Source organism: Urocitellus parryii, chromosome 11 (assembly GCF_045843805.1).
Source record: "Urocitellus parryii isolate mUroPar1 chromosome 11, mUroPar1.hap1, whole genome shotgun sequence".
Taxonomy (NCBI): Eukaryota; Metazoa; Chordata; class Mammalia; order Rodentia; family Sciuridae; genus Urocitellus; species Urocitellus parryii.
This window is the reverse complement of record NC_135541.1, coordinates 59,173,304-59,196,080: the sequence shown is the minus strand read 5'-3', so window position 1 is coordinate 59,196,080 and position 22,777 is coordinate 59,173,304. Positions and strand designations below refer to the sequence as shown.

The 22,777-nt window shown below is 33.3% G+C and overlaps 1 protein-coding gene and 1 pseudogene across 4 annotated transcripts in view; both read right to left on the bottom strand.

Moving 5' to 3' along the window:
* The window catches only part of Ifi44l (interferon induced protein 44 like), a 31,171-nt gene extending 8,941 nt beyond the window's left edge, over window positions 1–22,230 (bottom strand). For 2 of the 4 annotated variants that reach the window (XM_077791255.1, XM_077791256.1), the window contains exons 1-4: window positions 22,156–22,230; window positions 10,347–10,831; window positions 9,711–9,759; window positions 8,794–8,989 (exon numbers count right to left, since the gene is read on the bottom strand). In XM_077791255.1, coding sequence (XP_077647381.1) covers window positions 8,794–8,989; window positions 9,711–9,759; window positions 10,347–10,821 — 720 coding nt within the window. In that variant the 5' untranslated portion in view covers window positions 10,822–10,831; window positions 22,156–22,230. The other 2 variants (XM_026409754.2, XM_077791257.1) reach the window with 2 other exon arrangements.
* On the bottom strand, window positions 11,762–11,894 carry LOC113197817 (U6atac minor spliceosomal RNA; annotated as a pseudogene).
* Window positions 22,231–22,777: the final 547 nt, after the last annotated feature.

The window sequence follows — 22,777 nt, the reverse complement described above, 5'->3', positions numbered from 1 at the left end:
CACAGGTTATCTTTCAATCTATTTGTCTTAACTTGTTTCATCACTTTTATAGTTTTCAGTTTAGAGATCTTTCACCTCCTTGGTTATATTTATTCCTACATTATTTTTAATAACTGTTGGTTAGAATTGTTTTTTCTGGATTGTTTTTTCATATAATTCACTGTCAGTATGAAGAAATACAACTTATTTTTGCTTCTTGACTTTGTAACCTGAATTTGTACTAAAATTCATTCATTAGTTCTAACAAGCAGTTCAGTAGTTTTAGCAGATTTTCTATATATAAAATTATGTTTGTTTACAGGAATATTTAACAACTTACAAATTTGGATGCTTTTCATTTCTCTCAATTTTTCTCTAGTTGGGAATTTTAGTACTATGTTTAATAAAGAAGTAGATTAAGTAAGCATCCTTACATTGTTCTAGATCTTAGAGGAAAAACTTTCAACTATCCCTCATAAGTATGACATTAGCTGAGAGTTTGTCATCTATGGCCTTTATTGTGTTCAGGTACAATCCTTCTATACCTAAATTACTCAGTTTTTATCAGAAGGGAATGTTGTATTTTTGTCAGAAGCTTTTTCTGCATCTATTGAAATGATCATTGGTTTTTATCCTTCATTCTGTGATGTGTCTCATTATTTTATATATTATATATATATTGAAGTATCCTTGCATCCTTTGGATAAAGCCCACTTGATCATGGGAATGATTTGGATATATTTGTCTAAAGTTCTCTTTTCTTCTATTCTTTGTAGTTTGGTTTGTTTATTTTGGGGCTTGTTTGGATTTTGTTTTGTTTTATCTGGCTTTAGTATGAGGGTACGGCTGACTTCATAAAATAAGTTTTGAAGTACCCTTCCAAATTTTTGGAAGCATTTGAGAAGAATTGGTATTAGTCTTCTCTAAATGTTTAGTAAAATTTGGCAGTGATCCAGCTATACCATCCTCTAGGTATTTACCCTGAAGATTTAAAGTCATCTTACTACAGTGATAACATGTTTATAGCAGTAGGATTCACAACAGCCAAATGAGAAACTGCTTTGCTGTCCATCAACAGATAAATGGATAAAGAAAATGTTATATATACATACATACATACACACACAATGGAGTTTTATTCAGTCACAAAGAAAAATAAAATTATGGCATCTGCAGAAAAATGGATGAAGCCAAAGAACATCATGTTGTATGCATGTACAAATATGCAATAACATATCTCATCGATATGTACAACTATAATGCACCAATTAAAAATTGTGGAGAAAAAAGAATTCAGCATTGAAGCCATCAGGTCCTTAGCTGCTCTTTGAAGACATTGTGGACTGAATTTTCCTTACTTGTATTGCATCTATTCCAATTTTCTACTTCTAAATTATTCAATATTAGAAGGTTATATCAATGAATTTGTGTTTCTTCTATGTTATCTATTTTGTTGACATGTATTTTTCATAATAATTTCTTAGGATTCTTTGTATTTCTGTTGTGTTGCTGTACCATAAAGTTAAATTTCAAGGGCTGGAGATGTGGCTCAGCGGTAGCGCGCTCGCCTGGCATGCGTGCGGCCCGGGTTCGATCCTCAGCACCACATACCAACAAAGATGTTGTGTCCGCCGAGAACTAAAAGATAAATATTAAAAAAAAAAAATTCTCTCTTCTCTCTCTCTCCTCTCACTCTCTCTTTAAAAAAAAAAAAAAAAAAAATTTCAAGCCCCATGTCTTAGTTTTGTGGTTACTATGTGGCTATATTATTATATAACAAGTTTTTGTTTGTTTGTTTGTTTGTTGTTTTGAGACTGGGTATCATACCCCGGGGCTCATTACCTCCAAGTTTCCTTTTTATGTTTTATTTTTATTTTGAGACCCCGCGTCTCACAAAGTTGCTAAGACTGACCTTGAAATTGCACTCTTCCTGCCTCAGCCTCCTAAGTCACTGAGATAACATAACATGCACCACCATGCCCAGCTATAACAAGTTACTTTTAAATTGATGACAATTTAACTATCATAGTCAAAAAAGTAAAAATAAAAATAAATCCTCCTCGTTTTTACTCCTCTATGTTTCCACCACATCTTTTTATAATACACTTCCCTTAACAAATCATTGTACCTATTATTTGTAACAGTTTTGTCTCTTAACTTTTAGACTAAAGTGATTTACAAACCATTAAACTATTAGAGTGTTCTAAATTTGACTTTACCTCCTTTTATCAGTGAGTCTTCTAGTGTTGCCTGTTTGAATTGCTCACTAGTGCAGTGCGCTTCTCTTTTAACTTCGGTAATTCCCATTAGCATTTCTTCTATGGTAATGAACTACTTCCTCTTTTATTTCCCTGAGAAAGCCTTTATCCTCTCTTCATTTCTGAAGGACAACATTCCTCATTCCTTGGTACAATATTTGTGGAGAAAGTGTCCTTGTGTCAGCCCTTAGAATACATTATCTCACTCTCTCTTCACCTGTAGGGTTTCTGCTGAGACGTCTTCTGGTAGTTGATTTGAAACTCCTTTATGTGTCATTTGCTTTTCTGTTACTGATTTCAGAATCTTCTTTGTATTTGAATTTTGACAGGTTGCTTATGATGCCACAGGGTAGTCTTATTTGAATTAAATCTAACTACAGATCTTTGACCTCCCTTAACTGGATAGTTATATCTTACTTCGGCTATGGAAAGGTTCATGAAACTATTTCTTTAAATAATTTTATATCTCTTTATATTTATCTTTCCCATCTCTAAAGACTCAAAATTTCTTCCTTTGAAGCCATCCCATAAGTCCCATAAGCTTCTTTATTCCTTCCCATTATTTTTTCTTTTCTGAGAGTTTAAACAACCTATCAAGTTCACAGATACTGTGTTTGATCTATTCTGCTATTGATACTGTCCACTGAATTTTTAAAATTTTTTCAATGTATTTTTTCAGCTTCATAAATTGTTTGATTTTTTTTTAAATTTCCAATTTCTATTCAATTTCTCATTCTGGTCACACTGTTCTTCTCATTTTGTTTTCTTGAAGTTTGCTGAGATTCCTTAGGACTGATATTTTAAATTATTTGTTCAGTAGGACATACTTTCTATTTATTTAGAGTCAGTCTCTCACCCTAATAGGGTGGTTAAAATAAAACTGATTTAATACTTTTGGTGATAAACTATTTCCCTGATTGTTCTTGATCCTTCTGGCTGTGTCTTAATATCTGGTCATTTGAAGACATATGCCCTTATACCAATAGTCACAGGCTGACTTTCACTAAGAAAGCCTTTCAATAGTCAGCACATCCAGAGTTTCTTGGCAAACCATGGGACATGGTTCCAAAGCCTAGACACTGCATCCAATGTGGTGCTACAACATGACAGCAGCTTGAAACTCAGTGTGGCCATAATGATGATATGGTGAGCTTAAATCCTGGAGCTGCAGAAGCTTCTGCACTGCTAAAGCCTGTCCAGAATCCATGATCCCCAACAGTGGTGTAGGCCAGGGACTAAGTCCACCATGCAACATTGATGTCTGGGGCTGTCTTTTATCCCCCCATGATCCAGAGGCTCAGCATATGAGTACTGGAACTGGACTTTACCAAAGTAGTCTCAGTGCTACAGCCCAAGGGAAAGTCTGGTGATCACTTCCCTCTCTCCATGCTGTGCTTCTGAGGTTGGGGTGAGGGACTGAGGATCATGTAAAACTTTCCTTACTACCTTCTTCAGTCTTATTATTGTGCTACCCCTAGGTCCTGTAATATCTCACCTAGTTTTCTTTGCTCTTGAGAAGGTGTTTTCATAAATGGAAAATTGTCAAAATTGATGTTTCTGTGGAGAGATATGGTCACTGAAGGGGCTTACTCTGCCACCCCTTCAGTCTTCCTTTTCTGACGTGTCTATCTATCCTTCCTTTTCTCATATGTCTTAAAAAATAAAATTCCGAATAAATGTTAAGCTGAATAACATTTTCTTGGAAAAAAAAATCAATGTATTTTCCAAAAGCAATTTTAGAAAAGAATGGCATTGACTTAGTTTTCTCAATCAATTTAGTGTCTGAATTAATAGACAATATTTGGATTCTCATATCTGTTTCTGATTCAATCTGTTGTGTCAAATTGTATTAGCTGAAGTCACATCAGGCATCATATGATGATATTTTAGTCAATGAGAGATTGTATACAACCTTTGTATAATTTAAGTATAATTTTAGTTATAAGGGAGCTAAAAAAAAAAACCCTTTGCCTTCTGACATCATAGCTCAATGCATTTGTGGTGATCTTGATGTTAAAAAAACAACTGTATTGTTGTTACTTAAAAATATAGCGATAAAATCATATACAGTATGCGATATTTAATACTCAATAAGTGCCTATGCTACTAGTTTATGTATTTACTATACTATTTTTGTCATTATTTTAGAATGTATCTCTTCCACTTATTACAAAAATGTTAATTTTAAACAGCCTCAAGCAGGTCCTTCAGGAAACAATTCAGAAGAAAGCATTATTATCATAAGGAGATAACAGCTTAATGCAGGTTACTGCCCCTGAAGATCTTCCACTGGTACAAGATGTGTAGGTGAAAAACAAAACATCAGATTATTCTGACCTGTGAAGGCCTAAGCTAATGTGTATGTTTGTTCTTAACAAAAATTAAATCATAAAAAATTAATTTTAAAAAATGGTGAAGAAATGATATTAAGAAAGATAATATTTTGATATATGATGTGTTCCTGTTTAAACTGAATATTATTACAAAAGTGTCAAAAGTTTAAAAATTTAAGCTCATAGATTAAAAATGTTATAGTAATCTAAGTGTTTTGGTTCGGATGTGAGGTGTCCCCCAAAAGCTCACATGTGAGACAATGCAAGAAGGTTCAGAGGAGAAATGACTGGGTTGTGAGGGTCTTAATCCAATCAGTGAATTAATCCCCTGATAGGGGTTAACTGAATGGTAATTGAAGAGGTAGGGTGTGGCTGGAGGAGGTGGGAATTGGGGTGTGGCTTTGGGGTGTATATTTGTATCTGGCAACTGGAGACCTCTCCCTTTGCTTTCTGATTGACATGTGAGCTGCTTCCCTCTGACACACTCTACTGCTGTCCTTCCTCATGTCAAGCCCTAAGGAATGCAGCCAGCCTTCTATAGACTAAGACCTCTGAGACCATGAGCCCTCAAATAAACCTTTCCTCCTCTACAATTGTTCTGGTCAGATCTTTTAGTCACAGCAGAAAAAAAAACTGATTAAAATACTAAGGTAAATTTATTATAGAAGAAAAAAAATTGTGTATGGTGCAAGAGATTGAACCCAGGCCCACATGCATGCTAGCCAAGCATTCTACCACTGAACTACACCCCTAGCCCCCCAAAACTGTTTTATAAATTTAGTGTAGTCTAAATGTACAGTTTATAAAGTCTACAGTGGTGTATAGTGGTATCCTAAGCCTTCACATTCACTCACTGCTCGCTCACTGACTCACCCACAGTAACTTCTAACCCTAATAAATGCACCACTCCTGATAAATGCGCTGTAAGTAACACAATTTTTTTTACCAATATGCTATAGTTTTACTAAATAGTTTCTATGTTTATTGTGTTATGATTGCCTAGAGCATTCAGTACAGTAGCATGCGGTACAGGTTTATAGCCTAGGAGCCATAGGTAATCACACATATTTTTGTTGATTAGTAGACTATACAATCTAGGTTTATATAAGTACACTCTATGCTGTTTAAACAATGACAAAATCACCTAAGGATACATTTTTCACCTAATGTTCCTATCATTAGGTGACACATGTCTGTATGTAAGAAAATCTAGCCTCACATACATATATAATAGGAAAAGGAAGGAGTAATTCAATAGCTTTCAGATAATCATGGATATCTTTCTTTAATAATATATCAAAGTTCCACAAGTGACAACTTCTTAAATATTTGTTGTAATGCAGAATCTGTGATAATCTCATCCTTGGTCACATTAAATCTACTGGTCAATCTTAAATTTTGAATATACCTTGTGCCCAGGAATGATTTTTAAATTTTTTTTGTAGTTGTAGATGGACAGAATGCCTTTATTTTATTTGTTTTTTTTTTAAATTTGGTGCTGAGGATCAAACCCAGTGTCTTACATGAGTGAGGCAAGCACTCTACCACTGAGCTGTAGCCCCAGCCTCAGAAATGATTTTAACGTGATACTTTGATCATTTGTGAACATTTATTCTCTGCATTATCCTGATGTTCTAAGTATTGACAACTTACCTCATACAATATTGAAACAATGCATTTATATAGACCACCACTAATCACATCATATCTCTCTCTTGGTGTTGGGAATCTGTCAAGGTCAGAGTGGTAGATATAATTTTTATATTATATATAATATAAAAATTATCATATATTTTATATATTATTATTATATATTTTATATTTCTAATTTTCTTAAAAGATTAAATTTTATTATTGGCAGCAAAGACTGTCTTATTATTTCCCTTGGAGTGATAGTCTCACTTTGTACATTTTTAAAAATGTGTCAAATATCCAAGTATGAATATGCAGGTGGATAATCAGTCTTACCTTGTAAACTTGATGTCATATGAAAAAAAGTTTAGTTCAAAACTACATTTCTAAAGTTCTGTTCCTAAAGACAGCCTCTGTATCTCATTATGCTTTAGAAGCACCTTACATGCCCTTCACATTGCATCACAGAGTATTACCATGATGTATGTTCAAAATTTAAGAAACAATTATAAAATTAATCATTGTTAGTGATTCTTCAAGAATATTATTAAATAAAGCTGATATTTGGGGGATTTTTTTTTCCTATCAGCACAGTAGTGGGGAAAATTACATTGTTGGAGGCCACAGCTTGATTTGTACTAAGGTATCAGCAAGTAAAACTACATTTGTATAACCAGTTCAAATGTTGGTACACTATAAAAAGCAAAAATCATCTTACAATTATTCTAAAAATAGTTCTAAACTCACAGATATCCTTAAAGTATCTCAGGGACAACCCTGCATTCACAAATTTACTTTAAGAAGAACAACTTTAACCAAATTTTCTTCCTAGGTAAACTCAATGTGTTCACAAGAATGTTTTTCAGAAGACCTCTGAAAATTTTTTTATTATTTATTTTTTTGGATAGATACACTTCTAACATAGGAACAGATATGAAGGATTTGGGAAGAACTAAAAAGAAAAAAAAAGTTTTTAGAGACTCCAGACACTTAATCACAATTTTTCCATTAGTGGAGACAGCACTTGTACAATATTACTTCCAAACCAGAAAGTACAGAACCTGTCTTTGGCAGATTGTAGTCCACCTTGAAGTCAAAAACTCCCATTAGCCCATCAAATACCTAGGAATAATCTCACTGAGATTATGATCCTGGAGAATGAGTCTTACTCATTAAAAGCATTACATAAATCATTAAGTATATTGAAAACTTCAGGAACACCAATATGTACTTTCATAATTTCTTAACCATTAAATTGGTTCCTTTACCACTTCAGTTGTTCAAAGAGAAGGGTTTCCAAGCAATAAAATACTGTTTCCCTCACAAAAACTCTACCCTATATTACTTCAATTTATATAGTATTTCAATTCCATTTAGAGTATAGGATCTAAATTTTCTCTTGAAATAATATTTTTAGGGTTTTGACTTATAAAGAAAGAAGAAACATTATGTTCTGAATAAAACCACTATCAGAGCATCTATCACATTGAATAATACTTATTTATTACCTGCTACATTCTGAAATCCTTGAGCAAAGAGACCAAATATTCTTTTATATTTAGTTCTCTAATGCCATTTCAATATTTAGCAAATAGAAACATTTCAGTTAATGCTTAATGAACTGAATTTTAATTTTAAATATTTCAATTAATGCTTAATGAACTGAAGTATCTTATCTTAGATTCTGAGCCTAGGCTGATACGTTAAAATAAATCTGCTCAAAAAGAATCTAGTCACCATCAAGAAAAAAAGATGTGTTTCATGAAAATCCTAGAAAATGCTTTAATTTATTAAGTGAAACACATATGCTGAATGGAACTCTTACTGCCTGTGCTAAATCTGCATTGACAATGCACAACATATTTCCCATCAAATGATATTATAGTTAGCAGAAAAATACACCCCAATTATGAAATTTTCTATCCATTCCCTTTATTACTTTTTGTTTGATTTTACAACATAACAAGCATGATAAAGAAGTTTCTAGATAAATGTTGCACCCTAATTTATAGCTCTTTAGAGCAACAATAAAGATGAGTACATATTTCCTTAAATACATTTGCTTGTAAATAAGGTCATTTTTAGGAGCATAGATAGATTTATTCCTTGACATATGACTTACCAAAATGAATATTTTGTTTTCATGACCATTTCTTAAGGCTGGACTTACATACTAAAAAATTATTGTATTTTATAGTATTGCATTTCATTATTATACAAAAGAAAAACTGAAAAGATTTCAAGCCTGGTAAAATCATGTGGGGGCAGAAGTAAAAATGGACATCAAAAATAACAGACAAATATTTCCATATTTTAAAAATTTTGTTCTTACAACAAAAACCAAAAAAAATGGTATTTTTCTTATAATTTCTTCTTGCATCCATAAAAAAGCCAAAAACTTCTCTGGATAACATTATTCAAAGGAGGTAATTCTGATTCAACTTTTATTCCTGTTTCACATTTGACTCCGCATGTAACTATTGGTAGATTAAGAAGAGAGCTTATGTTATAAGAGAAAACAGCAAATAATGCATAAGTCTATTAATGGTAACCAATAAACAAAATCCTTAGAGAATTCTGGAATAACTTACCTGTTCAGTAATACTAGTGTTATCAGACCCTACTGGGGCTTGGCGAGTTGTGTGGCCATGGAAAACAGACTTCACTGAATTGAAAAAACTGGACTTTCCAGAACCAACTGGACCCAGGAGGAGAATACGAATTTTTGAAACCAAGTCTGCATGGGGCTTGTAGATTCTGAGGTCTTCTAGGAGCTTCTTTTTGTGCCTATTAAAATGTAATAGTTAAAAACAACAGCCAAACTTCATAAAGAACAACTTCTCTTTTCTTCCCTTTCTAAGGATGGTTTTAGTTGCTTACTTATTATTTGGTAGTAGTACCTTCTATAGAATGATATTAAATATCTATGATTAGGTATTTTGTGATTTAAAAAAAAATACATTTATCTCTAACACACTCATTAACCGGCAATCAAACTCTTATTACACTATTAGCCCGAGACCACAAAAAAATTTAATGAGAAATAGCAAAAACACTGAAGGTGGGTTATTATTTTCAGTAAAATATAGTCTATTAAGGATAAATTAAAATAAAATATATGTAATGTAGCATCTGTAAAGATTGAAGAAATAGGGCTTAGTTTTTAAAATTAACTAAGTTTCCCCCAAAACTCTTCTCCTAAGGAGAGGATTCAAAAGAATTACCTAAAGTGATTATCCAGATTTTACTTGGAAAACCCTGAATCTAATAGGTGCAGAGTGAAACATGAAGTCAAATTAGTCAATTGTCATCAAGTGGATCTTAGAAGTTTCAAAGTTGGTAATGATTTTGTTATTGATGCTCTAAACTACCTTGAATATTTTATGTCAATAACAATTTTTGTTTGTCATTTGAAGTGATAGAATTTTACATTCTTACTATTTCATTATCAGTTTATACAATTATTCTAAATAAAATAAGCCATAGATTAATTAAGAACATAACATACTGTGTGACTGTCATCATCTTCTTTATGCAGCCTAGATCACTCTTAATTCCTATGGGAAATAAGCAAAGCATATGCTTTTCAATTGAATGTTCTTATGTGAACAAGTCTGCTTCCTAAGCAGGACACTGAATCTGCTTGTATAACTCTTAAGTTTTTCAGTTAGGAATTAGGCATTACAGCATAATGAGAAGAGAAGCAAAAGTAATCCTCTCTGCATGTTGAATCTCTCTGAAAACTCTTCCATAACTATGCCTAAGGTCCTAAGGCTGATCTTTAGGTCAGGTCATATGTCAAAACACACCTGCTCTAATAGTCATCTCTCTCTCTCTCTCTCTCTCTCTCTCTCTCTCTCTCTCTCTCTCTCTCTTTTCCACCTCCATCTACATTTCTGTCTTTATCTCTGTCTCCACATATATACTTCTTAACTTTTCAAAACAATCTGTACTCTTTGAATGATAAACTCAAAATCTTTTTGTCTCCCAAGTTTCCTTTAGGAGTTTATCCAAGTATATCATCTGTCATAAAATCAGATTATTTCTCTCATTGTTCCTTAGTCTTGTAGATCAATTATAATCTATGGGGGAAAAAAAGACTAGAACCAGAATATAGGATGTAGAATTATCTAATATAACATACCTTCAACTCGGAAAACTTCACATTCCAAGTACTGAAGGTCAGTGGAAGATTTTGTTACTACTCTGTTCACTGACAAATCAGGTTTTCTGAATACACGTTTCTTTGGATATATCCAGAAATTAAGCTTATCAGATGAGCAAAATTCCAGGTAATCACTCGTAACTTTCAGTAGATTCAAAAATAAAGTTGACATTATAGTTAAACTATCCTTTTGAAAGATAAAAAAGATGGAAGCACATTGTTTTTCAGAATCGTCAACTATTTTAGGAATATGATCAACTGTTAAAGCACCAACAATACATTTTTGAAGGTAGAGCATTGTTATAGTGGGTCCCTGTTGACTGCACCTCTGAACCATCTTTTCAATGCTACAGCCATGAGCACTCTCCTTATAAAGAAGACTCAAAGAAGCATTTCCAAGTAGAATCTGTAAACGCTTTTCTTCAAGCCAGGTCAACCTGGGTGTCACTGCCATTATCCTGTATCTAAAGGGGAAAAAAATTATATATGTTGAGAGGCCAGCATAGCACAGCACAGCACAGATTTCTGTTTTAGTTGCTGTTGAGTTTTTTTTTCTCTGACCCAATTAAAACACACTATTAATACCATAAGCAAAAACATACAGAGTATAATAGATTGATGTAAAAAATAACTTAGAAATGAAATATATTAACATTTTAACATCAGTTGATGAATAAACTGAAAACTGGATACATAAAAAAATAGTCAATTAGAATAGAGGTCTACAAACTTCTTTGTTTATTTCTTCTTTTTAGATATACTTGACAGTGGAATAGATTTTGACATACTATATATACATGGAGTATAACTTCCTATCCTTGTGATTATATATCATGTGGAGTTACTCTGGTCGTGTATTCATATATGAACACAGGAAACTTATGTCTGATTCATTCTACTGTCTTTTCTATTCCTATCTTCCCTTCCTTCCCCTTTGTCTAATCCAATGAATTTCTATTCTTCCCCCATATCCTGTGTTAGCATCCGCACATCAGAGGGAACATTTTCTTTTACTTAGCATGATAATCTTCTGTTCCATCCATTTACAGACAAATGCCATAATTTTATTCCTCTTTATGGAATAAAATTCCTCTTTATTCCATTGTGTATATATACCGTGTTTTCTTTATCCACCTGTTGAAGGGCACCCAGGTTGATTCCATAGCTTAGCTAGTGTGAATTGAATTGCTACAAACATCAATGTGGCCACATGAGTAGAGTATGCTGATTTTAAGTTCTTTGGGTCTAGGCTGAGGAGTGGGATAACTGGGTCAAATAAACATATTTTGATGGGGCTGGGATTGTAGCTCAGTAGTAAAGACTTGCCTGGCACATGTGAGACACTGGACTCAATCCTCAGCACCACATAAAAATGAATACATAAAAATATTTTTTAAAAATGTCTTGATGCCATGAAGTTGGCGGCAATGCCTTAAATGTATGCATCTTTTTTTTTTTTTTTATCTCCAAGGGCCTCTTCCATCCTTGTCAGTGGGAGTGCTGACCTTATCTCCTTTCATACAACACTACAAACTTCTTCTTAATGAACTAGGTAGCAAATATTTTAGGCTTTATGAGTCATATATTCTTGGCACTACCCAAAATTGTCACTGTACAATAGAAGCAATCACAATTTGTGTTAAAATTTGGATGTGATTTGTCTCAAGGTTTATGTACTGGAAGTTTCATCCTCAGTGTGGTGATGTTGGCAAATGGAACCTTCAAGAGGTGGGGCCTAGTGAGATATTGCTAGGTCAGTTGGGAGCATGCCCTCATAAAAGAACGACCTTGGTTAGTTCTAATGAAAGGGTTGTTATAAGAGCCTGAGCTGGCCCCATTCAGTTCTTTTGACTTCCTATTAGCAATGTGTTTTTTTTCTTCACACATATGCTCTCACAATGTTCAGTCCATGTGAGGTGTATGTGATGCAGCCAAGAAGTCCCTCACCAGAGCCAAGTCAATGCCAGCATCATACACTTAAACTTCTAGAAGAGTGAGCTAAATTAGCCACTTTTCTTTATAAAGTTAACCTGTCTCTAGCATTTTATTATAGTAACAAAAACGGATTAATACAATTTTTTTTTTAAAAAAATGATCATGTTCCAAAAAAATATTCACTACAAAAACAGATGGCTGGCCAGGTGTGGTGGTGCACACCATAATCCCAGTGGCTCAGGAGACTGAGGCAGGAGGGTTGCAAGTTCAAAGCCAGCCTCAGTAACTTAGTGAGACTCTATACTCTCAAAATGAAAAAGGGGCTAAGAATGTGACTCAATAGTTAAGTACCCCTCAATTCAATTCCTGATATAAAAAAAAGATAAACACATGCCAAAGTTTATCAAGCCATGAATTAGAAGATAAAACTGAAGAATTTATACAGAAAATAGCTCACAAATAAAAAATAAAATATGGAAATAGTTAACAAATATAGAAGTCCCACAGTAGCATACTAAACTATTAACAGTCATTTAAATGAAAAAAAAGGGTAGAAAAAGGATAAACTGTAAAAATGCATGTATTCAAAAGAATTAGAGAGCTCACAAGAGAGGGAGGAATTATGTGACAGGCTAAGAGTTGGAAAAGTTAATAGAGGTAAGATGGGCATTTGAGAGCACATTTTCCTGAGGTGTGGCTGTTAACTTTAGAAAAGTCACTTGAGAAATTAAGCAAAGCTTCTGCTAGACTTATAAGCTAAGAGGAGGAAAAAAAAAAAAAGGAGCTTCTTTGGTGTGCAGCAAGGAGGGTGTCTTAGAAACCTTTCACAGCCCAGGTTGTGGATTAGAATTCTGAAGAGCCATAAGGAAGACGTAAGGGTGTACTAGAAACAAACAGATTTGATCGTTCAGCAATCTCAGTCCTTGTTTGGATTAAGGTGAACAAGAATTTGGACTGTCAATAATTTTTGTTGCAAAATCAAAATGAATTTTATCTGGATGAAGAATTAGCCAGAAAAGTATCTCCTCATGTATTAGTCAAACTAACAAAGTATAGAACAAAGAAAGAATATTGAAAGTTACAAAAGAGAAACACTAAGTTGCTCATAAAGGTAAACAAACTTCTTAGAAGAAAATCTAAAGAACAAAAAAGTATGTAATAATGTTTCTCAAGCCATGAAAATTAAAAAAAACTGCTAGATTACTATCTATAGTAAATTTGTTTTTCAGAATCAAAGGTGAAACAAAAGACTCCAAGGAAAAGCAGAAACCAAAGGAATTTGTGAGCAATAAGCCAGTATTGCAGAAGATACTTAAAAAGAGTCCTATACACAGAAGACAAAGCAAGAGAAACACAACTGTGAGAGCACAGGAAAGAATAAATCTTACTAGAAGAGTATATGAACAAATGAGAATTAAGATGGATTCCAGCATGAATAATTCAGTAAAACATTAAACCTTTCAGATGATCAAGGGAAAAGGAAACTAACATAGATCATTCAAAACAATCAGGAAAAAAAAGATGACAAAACCAATATTTATCTTTACTTTTCAATAATATCCCTATATGTAAATAATCTGAATTCTTACCTAAAAGATTCAGACTGACTGATTGGATCTAAAAAGCAAGAATCCAACTTGTTTGCTGTCTGCAAAAAACTCACCTCAGCAAAGAATAAAGAGACTGAAAGTAAAATGATGAAGAACGATATGCCAATCAAATGGAATCCAAAATCAAGCAGAAGTAGCAGTATTCATATCAGAAAAAAATATGAATTTCAAATAAAAATTGGTCAGAAAAGACAAAGAAAGTGAATATAACACATACTGATAAAGGGAAGAACCTATCAAGAAGATATAATGATTGCAAATATATAGGCACCAAACTCCAAAGTACCCAATTTTACAAAACAAATGCCACAGAACATCAAGGCATAGACAGGCCCAGCAACACAAAAATAGTGGTGACTCAGAACTCCATTCTCACAAGTAGATAGATCTTCCAGACCGCCTCCCCCCTTGCCCCCCAAAAAAAGTCAACAAAGAAATTTCAGAATAAATTATACTATAGATGAAATGGACTTAATAGTAATCTATAAAGAATATTTCGTTCAATGGCTGAAGAATACACATCCTTTTTATCAGCACACAAAACACATAAATATTGAACAATACACTTTTGAATGACCAGTAAGTCAACTGAAAAAATCAGAGGGTATTGAATAATTCCCAAAATAAAATGAAAATGGGAACACACCCTACCAGGACCTATTGGACACAGCAAAAGCAGTTATAACAGGGAAGTTTACAGATAGAAGTCCTACATTATATAAAGAGAGAAACCTCAAATAAATAACATAAAATGCATCTTAAAGTCTAACAAAAGCAAGAACAAACCAAATTCAAAATCAGCAGAATGAAGGAAATAATGAAGAGCAGAGCAGAAATGAATGAAATAGATTAAAGCAACTGTGCAAAAGATTGATAAAACAAAGAGTTGGTTCTTCAAAAATATAAACACTCTTAGCTAAACTTAAAAAAATAGAGAGAGAGAGAGAGAGTAAAGATCCAAAAAATAAAATAAAATCAAATTTGAGGTAAAGGGGGAACACAACAACAAATACCACTGAAATCCAGAGAAACATTAAGGAATACTTTGAAAATTTACATGATAACATATTGGAAAATCTAGAAGAAATAGAAAAATTTCTAGACATATATGTTTAGAATTAAACCAACAGGATATAAATAACTTAAATCGATCACTAACAAGTAATGAGATTGAAACAGTAATAAAAACCTCCCAAAGAAAAGCCAAGGACCAGTGTGGATTCACTGCTGATTTTGACCAGATATTTAAAGAACTATAATCAAATCTCCTCAAAGTATCCCATAAAATAGAAAGAGAGGAAAAGTTCCCAAACTCATTCTGTTACCAAAATATGGTAAGAACACAATAATAAGATAATGCTAGAAACTAATGTCTTTCATGAACATATTTGCAAAAATCCTCAAAAAAATACTTGCAAATTAAATTCAAAATCATATTAAAAAGTATATCATGGTTAAATTGGTTTCATTTAAGGGATTCAAGTGAGGTTCAACATACAGAAATCAATAGAGGAGAATTAAGAACAAAAATCAAATGATCATCTCAAAAGAAGCAGAAAAAAAAAGACCTTCAATAAAATCCGAATCCCTTTAGGGGTTTTTATCCTTTAGGATAAAAATCCTGAATAAACTAGGTATAGAAGGATCATACCTCAACATAATAAAGGCAATACATGAAAAACCAATAGGCAACATCATACTGCATGGAAGATCATTGAAAATATTTCTTCTAAAATCAAGAGCAAAACAAGGATATTCCCTATCACTGCTCTCATTAGCTTTAGTACTAGAATTTTTGGCCAGAACAATTCAGCAGGAGAAAGAAATAAAATGGATATAAAAGGGAAAGTAGAAGATCCAAGTAGTGCTGTTTGCAGATAAGACTCCATACCTAAAAAACCAAAGAGTTCACCAAAATTCTTTTGGAACTGAAAAACAATTTCAGCAAAATCACTGAATATAAAAATCAATGTACAAAAAATAAGTAATTTTTCTACATATCAATAAAAAAGAACTCTCTAGAAAAAAATTAGGAAAATAATCCCATTTAAAATACCCTAAAAAAAAATACTTAGGAATAAACCTAAGTAAGGAAGTGAAAGACCTCTACATGGAAAACTTTAAAACTTTGGAGAAAGAAATTAAAGAAGACACTAGAAGATAGAAAGAAGTATAAATGTCCAATAATTATATGAAAAAAAAATATTCAAAACCTCTGTCCATCAAGGAAATGCAAATCAAAACCACAATGAGAATCCAGCTCACTCCAGTAAGAATGACAATTATCAAGAAAATTAAAAAATAAGAAGTGCTAGTAAATATGTATAAAAACAACAACAACAAGATGAACATTTATACACTGTTGATTGGAATGTAAATAAGTACAGCCACTGTGGAAATCAGCATGAAGATTCCTTAGAAAGCTAAAAAATTTTACTACCATACGATCCAGCTCTACCACCCCTGAGTATATATGCCTGAAGTAATCAAACCCAACTAGGTTTAGAGGATCACACCACATGTTTCTTCTAGTAGTTTCTGAGTTTCAGGTGTTATGTTAAAGTCTTTGATCCACTGATCCATATACAATAGATATATCTTCATATCCATGTTTATCAAAGCACTATTTACAATAGCCAAGTTCTGGAATTAGCCTAGATGCCCACCAACAGATAAATGAATAAAGCATATGTGCTATATGTACATAATAATGCATTATTCAGCTATAAAGAAGGATGATATCATGTCATTTGCAGGAAAATGGATGGAACTGGAGGTCATCATGTAAAGTAAAACAAGCTAGACTCAGAAATTTAAGTATTACATGTTTTTTCTCATGTGTAATCTAGATTTTTTAAAAGATGATATGAAAATAGAAAAACTATTAAGGAAGGGGAAAGGTATCTGGTCAAGAGGGAAGGGGATAAGAGAGGGTAATAGGGAAAATGGATATGATTTAAGTTTGTTATATGAATATAAGAAAATATCACAAAGAAACCCATTAATTTCCTCAGTCTATACCAAAGGACTTAAAACCAGCCACCTCAATGTTTATAGCAGTTCAATTCATAATACTAAACTGTGGAAACAGCCTAGATGCCCTTTAATAGATGAGTGGATAAAGAAACTGTGGTATATATACACAATGGAATATTACTTAGCCTTAAATAAGAATGAAATTATGACATTTACAGGTAAATGGATAAAGTTAGAGAATATCATGCTAAGCGAAGTAAGCCAATCTCAAAAAAACAAAGGCCAAATGTTTTCTCTGATAAGTGGATGTTGATCCAAAATGGGTGGGGGAGGGCAAGGGAAGAATGGAAGAATTTAGGATTGAGCAGAGGGGAGGTAGAGGAAGAGAGGGTGTATGTGGTGGGGGAAGATAATGGATTGAGATGGACATTATTACCCCTATTTATAGGCATGGTTGCATGAATAGTGTGACTCTACATTATGTATGACCAGAGAAATGAAAAGTTGTGCTCTACTTGTATAAAACATAAAATAAAATTGAATTTTTAAAGGAAACCCATTAATTTGTACGATTAATACTTGGTAATAATTATAATTTAAAAGTTACTATAGTTGGTGTGTTCAAATAATTTTAAGTAAAGATTGTATGATTGACAGTAAAATTTTAAAATAAGAATAAGAAAAGAAATTCTGAATTTAAAAATATACAAATTAATAATTAACATAATACATTTAACTGTAAATATATATATATATATATATATATATATATATATATATATATATTCTAAACTGAAGCACTGAGGCCAAAAGATAATGAAAGAGGAAACAACAACAAAAAAAACTAACACATATAGCAAAATTGGTTAATTTTGAGAACCAGAAAAAACCAGAGAACCAGAAAAAAACAAAGCCAGCATATAGCAAATATGAACATGGTGCTATGATCCTCCCAAAACAATAAAATCTCAAAATAGTCAAAGCACTAAATTTTGAATAAGAATATAAGCTAGATATCATAATTAGTATAGCTACCCATACATTAAAAAATAAAATACACTTTTAAATAATCCATTAGTGAGACAAATCTTAATGAAATTAAAAGCATAAAAATATCCTTGTCAAAACTTATGGAATGGAGCTAGAAAATGATATAAAGTTATATGTCTTTAAACAGATGAAAAGAAGAAAGGATGAAAACAAATGACATAAGCTTTTACTTCAGAAACTCAGAAAAAAGTTACCAGTTGACCCAAACAAATTAGCAGCTATTATAGATCCAATTCACCCCATGGCACAAGACTGCTAAATAAAGGGTGCTACAGTTTCAATGAATGCTACAAAAAACGTGTGTTGAAAATTTCATCCTCAATGCAACAGTATAGGGAGGTGGGCCTAGTGAGGGATTTTAGGCCATGAATGTATTAATGCTGATTATAAAAGGACTGTAGGCCAAGGGTTCAATCTCTTGCTCTCTCTCATAAATGTCTCTTGTCTTTCTGCCTTCTACCATGGGATGACATGATGAGAAGGCCCTTGCCAGATGCAGACTCCACGACCTTGGACTTTCTAGCTTCCACAACTGTAAGAGATAAATATCTGTTCTTTATGAATTACCCAGCCCCTGGTATTCTGGTTTTTTGGTTCTTTTGTTTTGGTTTGTTTTTTGGTACCAGGAACTGAATCCAGGAGCACTGAGCCACATCCCCATCCCTTTTTAAATTTTTATTTAGAGGCAGGGTCTCATTGAGTTGCTCAGGGCCTTGCTAAATTGCTGAGGCTGGCTTTGAACTCTCAGTCCTCCTGCCTCAGTCTTCTGAGCTGCTAGGATTAAAGGCTTACACCACCATGCCCAGCTGGTATTATGTTTCAGCAGCACAAAACAGACTAAAACACAAGGCCAATGTGTTATTATGACCCCTATTTCTTGTACCAACACAGTTTTACATAAAACATTTTAAGTACCATTTACATTACTAAAAAAAATAAATAAATCTAGTAATAAGTCTAACTAAAGGAATGTTTTAAACATGTATAAAGCCTGTACACAGAAAACTATAAAATATTACTAAGCAAAATAAGATATAGCTTAAATAAATGAAGGCCTTATAATGTGTTCATATACTAATAGATTCAATGTTAAACTCTTAATGAGATTTTATGGGCAGTTGTAAGGTAATTCTAAAATTTCTATGGAAATGGTAATTTGATTTCATGTTGCATGTTGCCTCTCGGCTTCACTCAGTGGAGGGGGCAGGGACACAGAGTCAAGACACAGATACCAGGAGCTGGGTGAAAGTAGGCAAGTGGGGAGCTGCCAGCAAGCTTGTTTATTACAGAAGAGCTTATAGTTCACATAGGGCGTGTTTACCAATCATAATTGTATAAGCCAGCAGTACAATATGTTGAAGCCAATCATCATCAAGATCAAAACTAACTGTACTATGGGGAAGTAGGGGAGCCTGCCAAGCAGTCTGAGAAGGCAGAAGAGTCACTACTGGGTATACAGGTCCCTTCACTCATCACCTTAAGCCATGGTGGGTTAGATCATCAAGTCTCTGCCTTCGGTTTCCCTGGCAACCAATTGTGAGGAAGTGGTTTTACTTCAGCTGCTAAGCCAGAGCAGAGCGCTCCTTCTTGCAGTTGTGTCTGCTAGGCCTGTATGTGCATAGGCTTTCCTCACACACCTGAGCTGCTCACAGACACTGGTTATGAGCCTGAGAGTTGTTTCTCCCACATTTCCTCCCTTTTTATTAATTTTGAACCAGAGATTACTTTTGGAAAGTCTTGATTGATCTGTTCCCTGCAGCTTCTTCCATATGTTTAACTAAACCCATTCCATAGCAGCCATCCGTGCTGCAGGTCGACTCTACCCACAACTTCAACCTTGCAAAGGAACCAGCTAGCCATTCCAAACATCCTGACCCCTGGAGACTGCATAATCCATGTATTTCTACATTTGTGATGAATTGCTATGCACCATAGAATACTAATACAAGAAGATAGAATGAGATAACTAATTAAAGGCCTTTTTCCAGGGAAGAGGTTTCTAAACAAGAACAAACCAAAATCTAGGTTAGCAAATGGAAGGAAATAATAAAGATCAGAGAATAAACAAGTGGCATAGAGATTAAAAAAATGATTTTAAAAATAAAAATAAAATGTGGTTTTTTTTAAAAGACAAAGCTGGCAAAACTTTAGAGGCTGAGGGAAAAAAAGACAAGACTCAAATAAATAAAGTCAGAATTAAAAGAGAAAACTATGACCAATACCACAGAAATACATCGAATCAGTTTTTAAAACTTATTTGTCAACAAATTAAATAACATAGGAGAAATGAATAAATTTCTAAAAACATATAATCTACAGAGTCATGAGGAAATAGAAAATATGAATAGTCAAAAACAAGAAAGTAGATTGAATCAGTAATAAAAAGTCTTCCAACAAAGAAAAGACTAATACTAGACTGTTTCTTGACTGTTTTCTACAAACATTTAAGGAAGAAAGAATACCAAGATTTCTCAGAATCTTCCAAAAAATTGAAATGTGGGGAATACTTCTAAATTCATTTTTGAAGTTAAGTATTGTCCTGATACCAAAGTCAGATAACATTATTCGAAAGAACAGGCCTATATCCTGTATGAACTTACATGCAAAAAGCCTCAACAAAATACTAGCAAGTTCAATTTAAATCATATAACAAGATCATTCCTAATGATAAAGTGAGATTTGTTATGAGGAAATAGAAGAAAAGACCCTAAAATTCATGTAGAAACATGCTTGACCCTAAATAGCTACAGCAATCTCAAGAAAAAGAATAAAGCTGCAATTTCACACCGTCAGCTTAGAGCCTTCTTGAAAATGATGTAATATTCTACAAACTTCATCTTCAAATTTAGTGCAAACTCATTCAAGTGCCCAAGAACATTCTTTCTATTATCTATAATAAGATAATCCTGAATTTCACATGATATTTCACAGGAAAAAAAATAGCAACTTTTAATAGTTTCAATAATCTAAAATTATAATGAAATATTACAGTGACACAAAAATAAATAGCCTTGTCACTGATCAATTTCATAGCCAGGGGCCCCTGGGAAACAAAGCTAAATGAGTCTCATAAACAGAGGCATTAATTATAGTGATGTGCAACTCCAGACAAGCAAGCATGGGACAAGCAGGAAAGGGAGGAGGTTAGGACTTAAGCCAAGTCCAGTCAACATAACTGATTAGTCTTTTTTCTTTCTTTTTTGGTTGTTGTTGTTGTTTGGTTGTTGTTTTGTTTTTGTTTTTTACTGGGGATTTAATCCAGGGATGCTTTACCACTGAGACACAACCCCTGTCCTTTTTTTTATTTTTTATTTTGACACATCTTTATTCCATAAACATTATACATAAAAAAATCTCTTCAAGGAAATAAGGAAACCATAAACAACATAGTAGAAAAAGCAGTCAAAGTAGATGAAAAGGAAATTCACAGATGAAGTCACCCAAACAATCTTTCTTAAAATATGAAACTGTAAACAACTATAAACAGAGTTTCACTCCACATCAAAACAGAAGTCCAGAAATACTAATAGTTGATCAAGATATGAGGAGTCCAGAATGTTAACACTGTCCTGATAAACATATGCAGTTTTAGAGAAATATATTCATGCCATTCTTGGTCATAATGACATTTGAAGGTTGGACATATGAATTTTGACACATTTACACAGTGAAAGTAACAGCAAAGTGATTGAACTAGCACTATTCATGTCAGCATAAATGAAGCTTGAATAGTTAATTTTGAGTAAAAAAAATAAATTGATAATGAAAAACAATATAATACAATTTTCATAAAATATTAGCATACTAAGTAATACTAGACACACACAGCAAAAGCATAAAAATAAGCATGACAATAAATGTACACCAAAATTTAGATAATGTTTCTCTCTAGGAAGGAAGGGAAGAGGAGATATAGTACAAGGAAGATTTAGAGATTTCTTCAACTTTATATGTAATAGTTTTTCTAAGGGAAAAAATCTATTCTAATAAAGAAAATCATATTTAAAATCTGATAGAAACGTATGAAGAATATACTAGCGTTTATTTTTTTCTTCTCTATAGTTGTCAGTGTGTAAAATTTTCATGAAAATAAAAGAGCAAATGAAAGAGAAAGTCCAATCGTTAGAAGCAATTTTACCTTGCTATTTTCTCAAAGTAAAGCAAGCAGGCTGTTTTCTTCACACAGCTAAGAAACCAAATGGCTGGAAGCCGCTTACCTGATGCTGAGAGTTGGATCAGCTCAGGATTAAATGGAAGATTGATTATTTTGTCTGAGTTATGGAGCAGCCACTGGGTGGAGACAAGAAAAGAAACTGAAACTCAAAGCAGCAAACATTCAGCGTCAGCATGCCAAGTGCCAGTAAGTTTCTTTTTCCTCAAGAGGAAAAAGATACAGTTAGGAAATGTAGAGGCTCTGCTTGAGATTGGAGTCTCAGATAAACTTCATAATTGTGGCATGCTTGGTGACTAGAATGTTTCTTGCAAAGACACAGAATGCCTGGCTGCTAGGAAATTTCTGTGCAAAGACACGGAATGCCAGACTGCTGGGAAAGTCCTGTGATAAGACACAGGATTCCTGGCTGCTGTAGCAATATCCTTCATGAGAAAACTCTGTGTGGAGTCTAATCAGTTTTGATATCATCTCAGGCACAGAGCTCCTGAGAATATAAGGACTTGTAGGTATTCTGACCATGGAAATGTACAGGGAAGTGTTTCTCTGGGGAGAAAACTCCCAGGGGGTCACTGATGCTCTGTCTTCCACCCTTGGAATGCCCAGCAGTTTCCCCTTGAAGCTAGTAAGATAACTATACAGGTGGAGTATCTAATTACCATGATGAT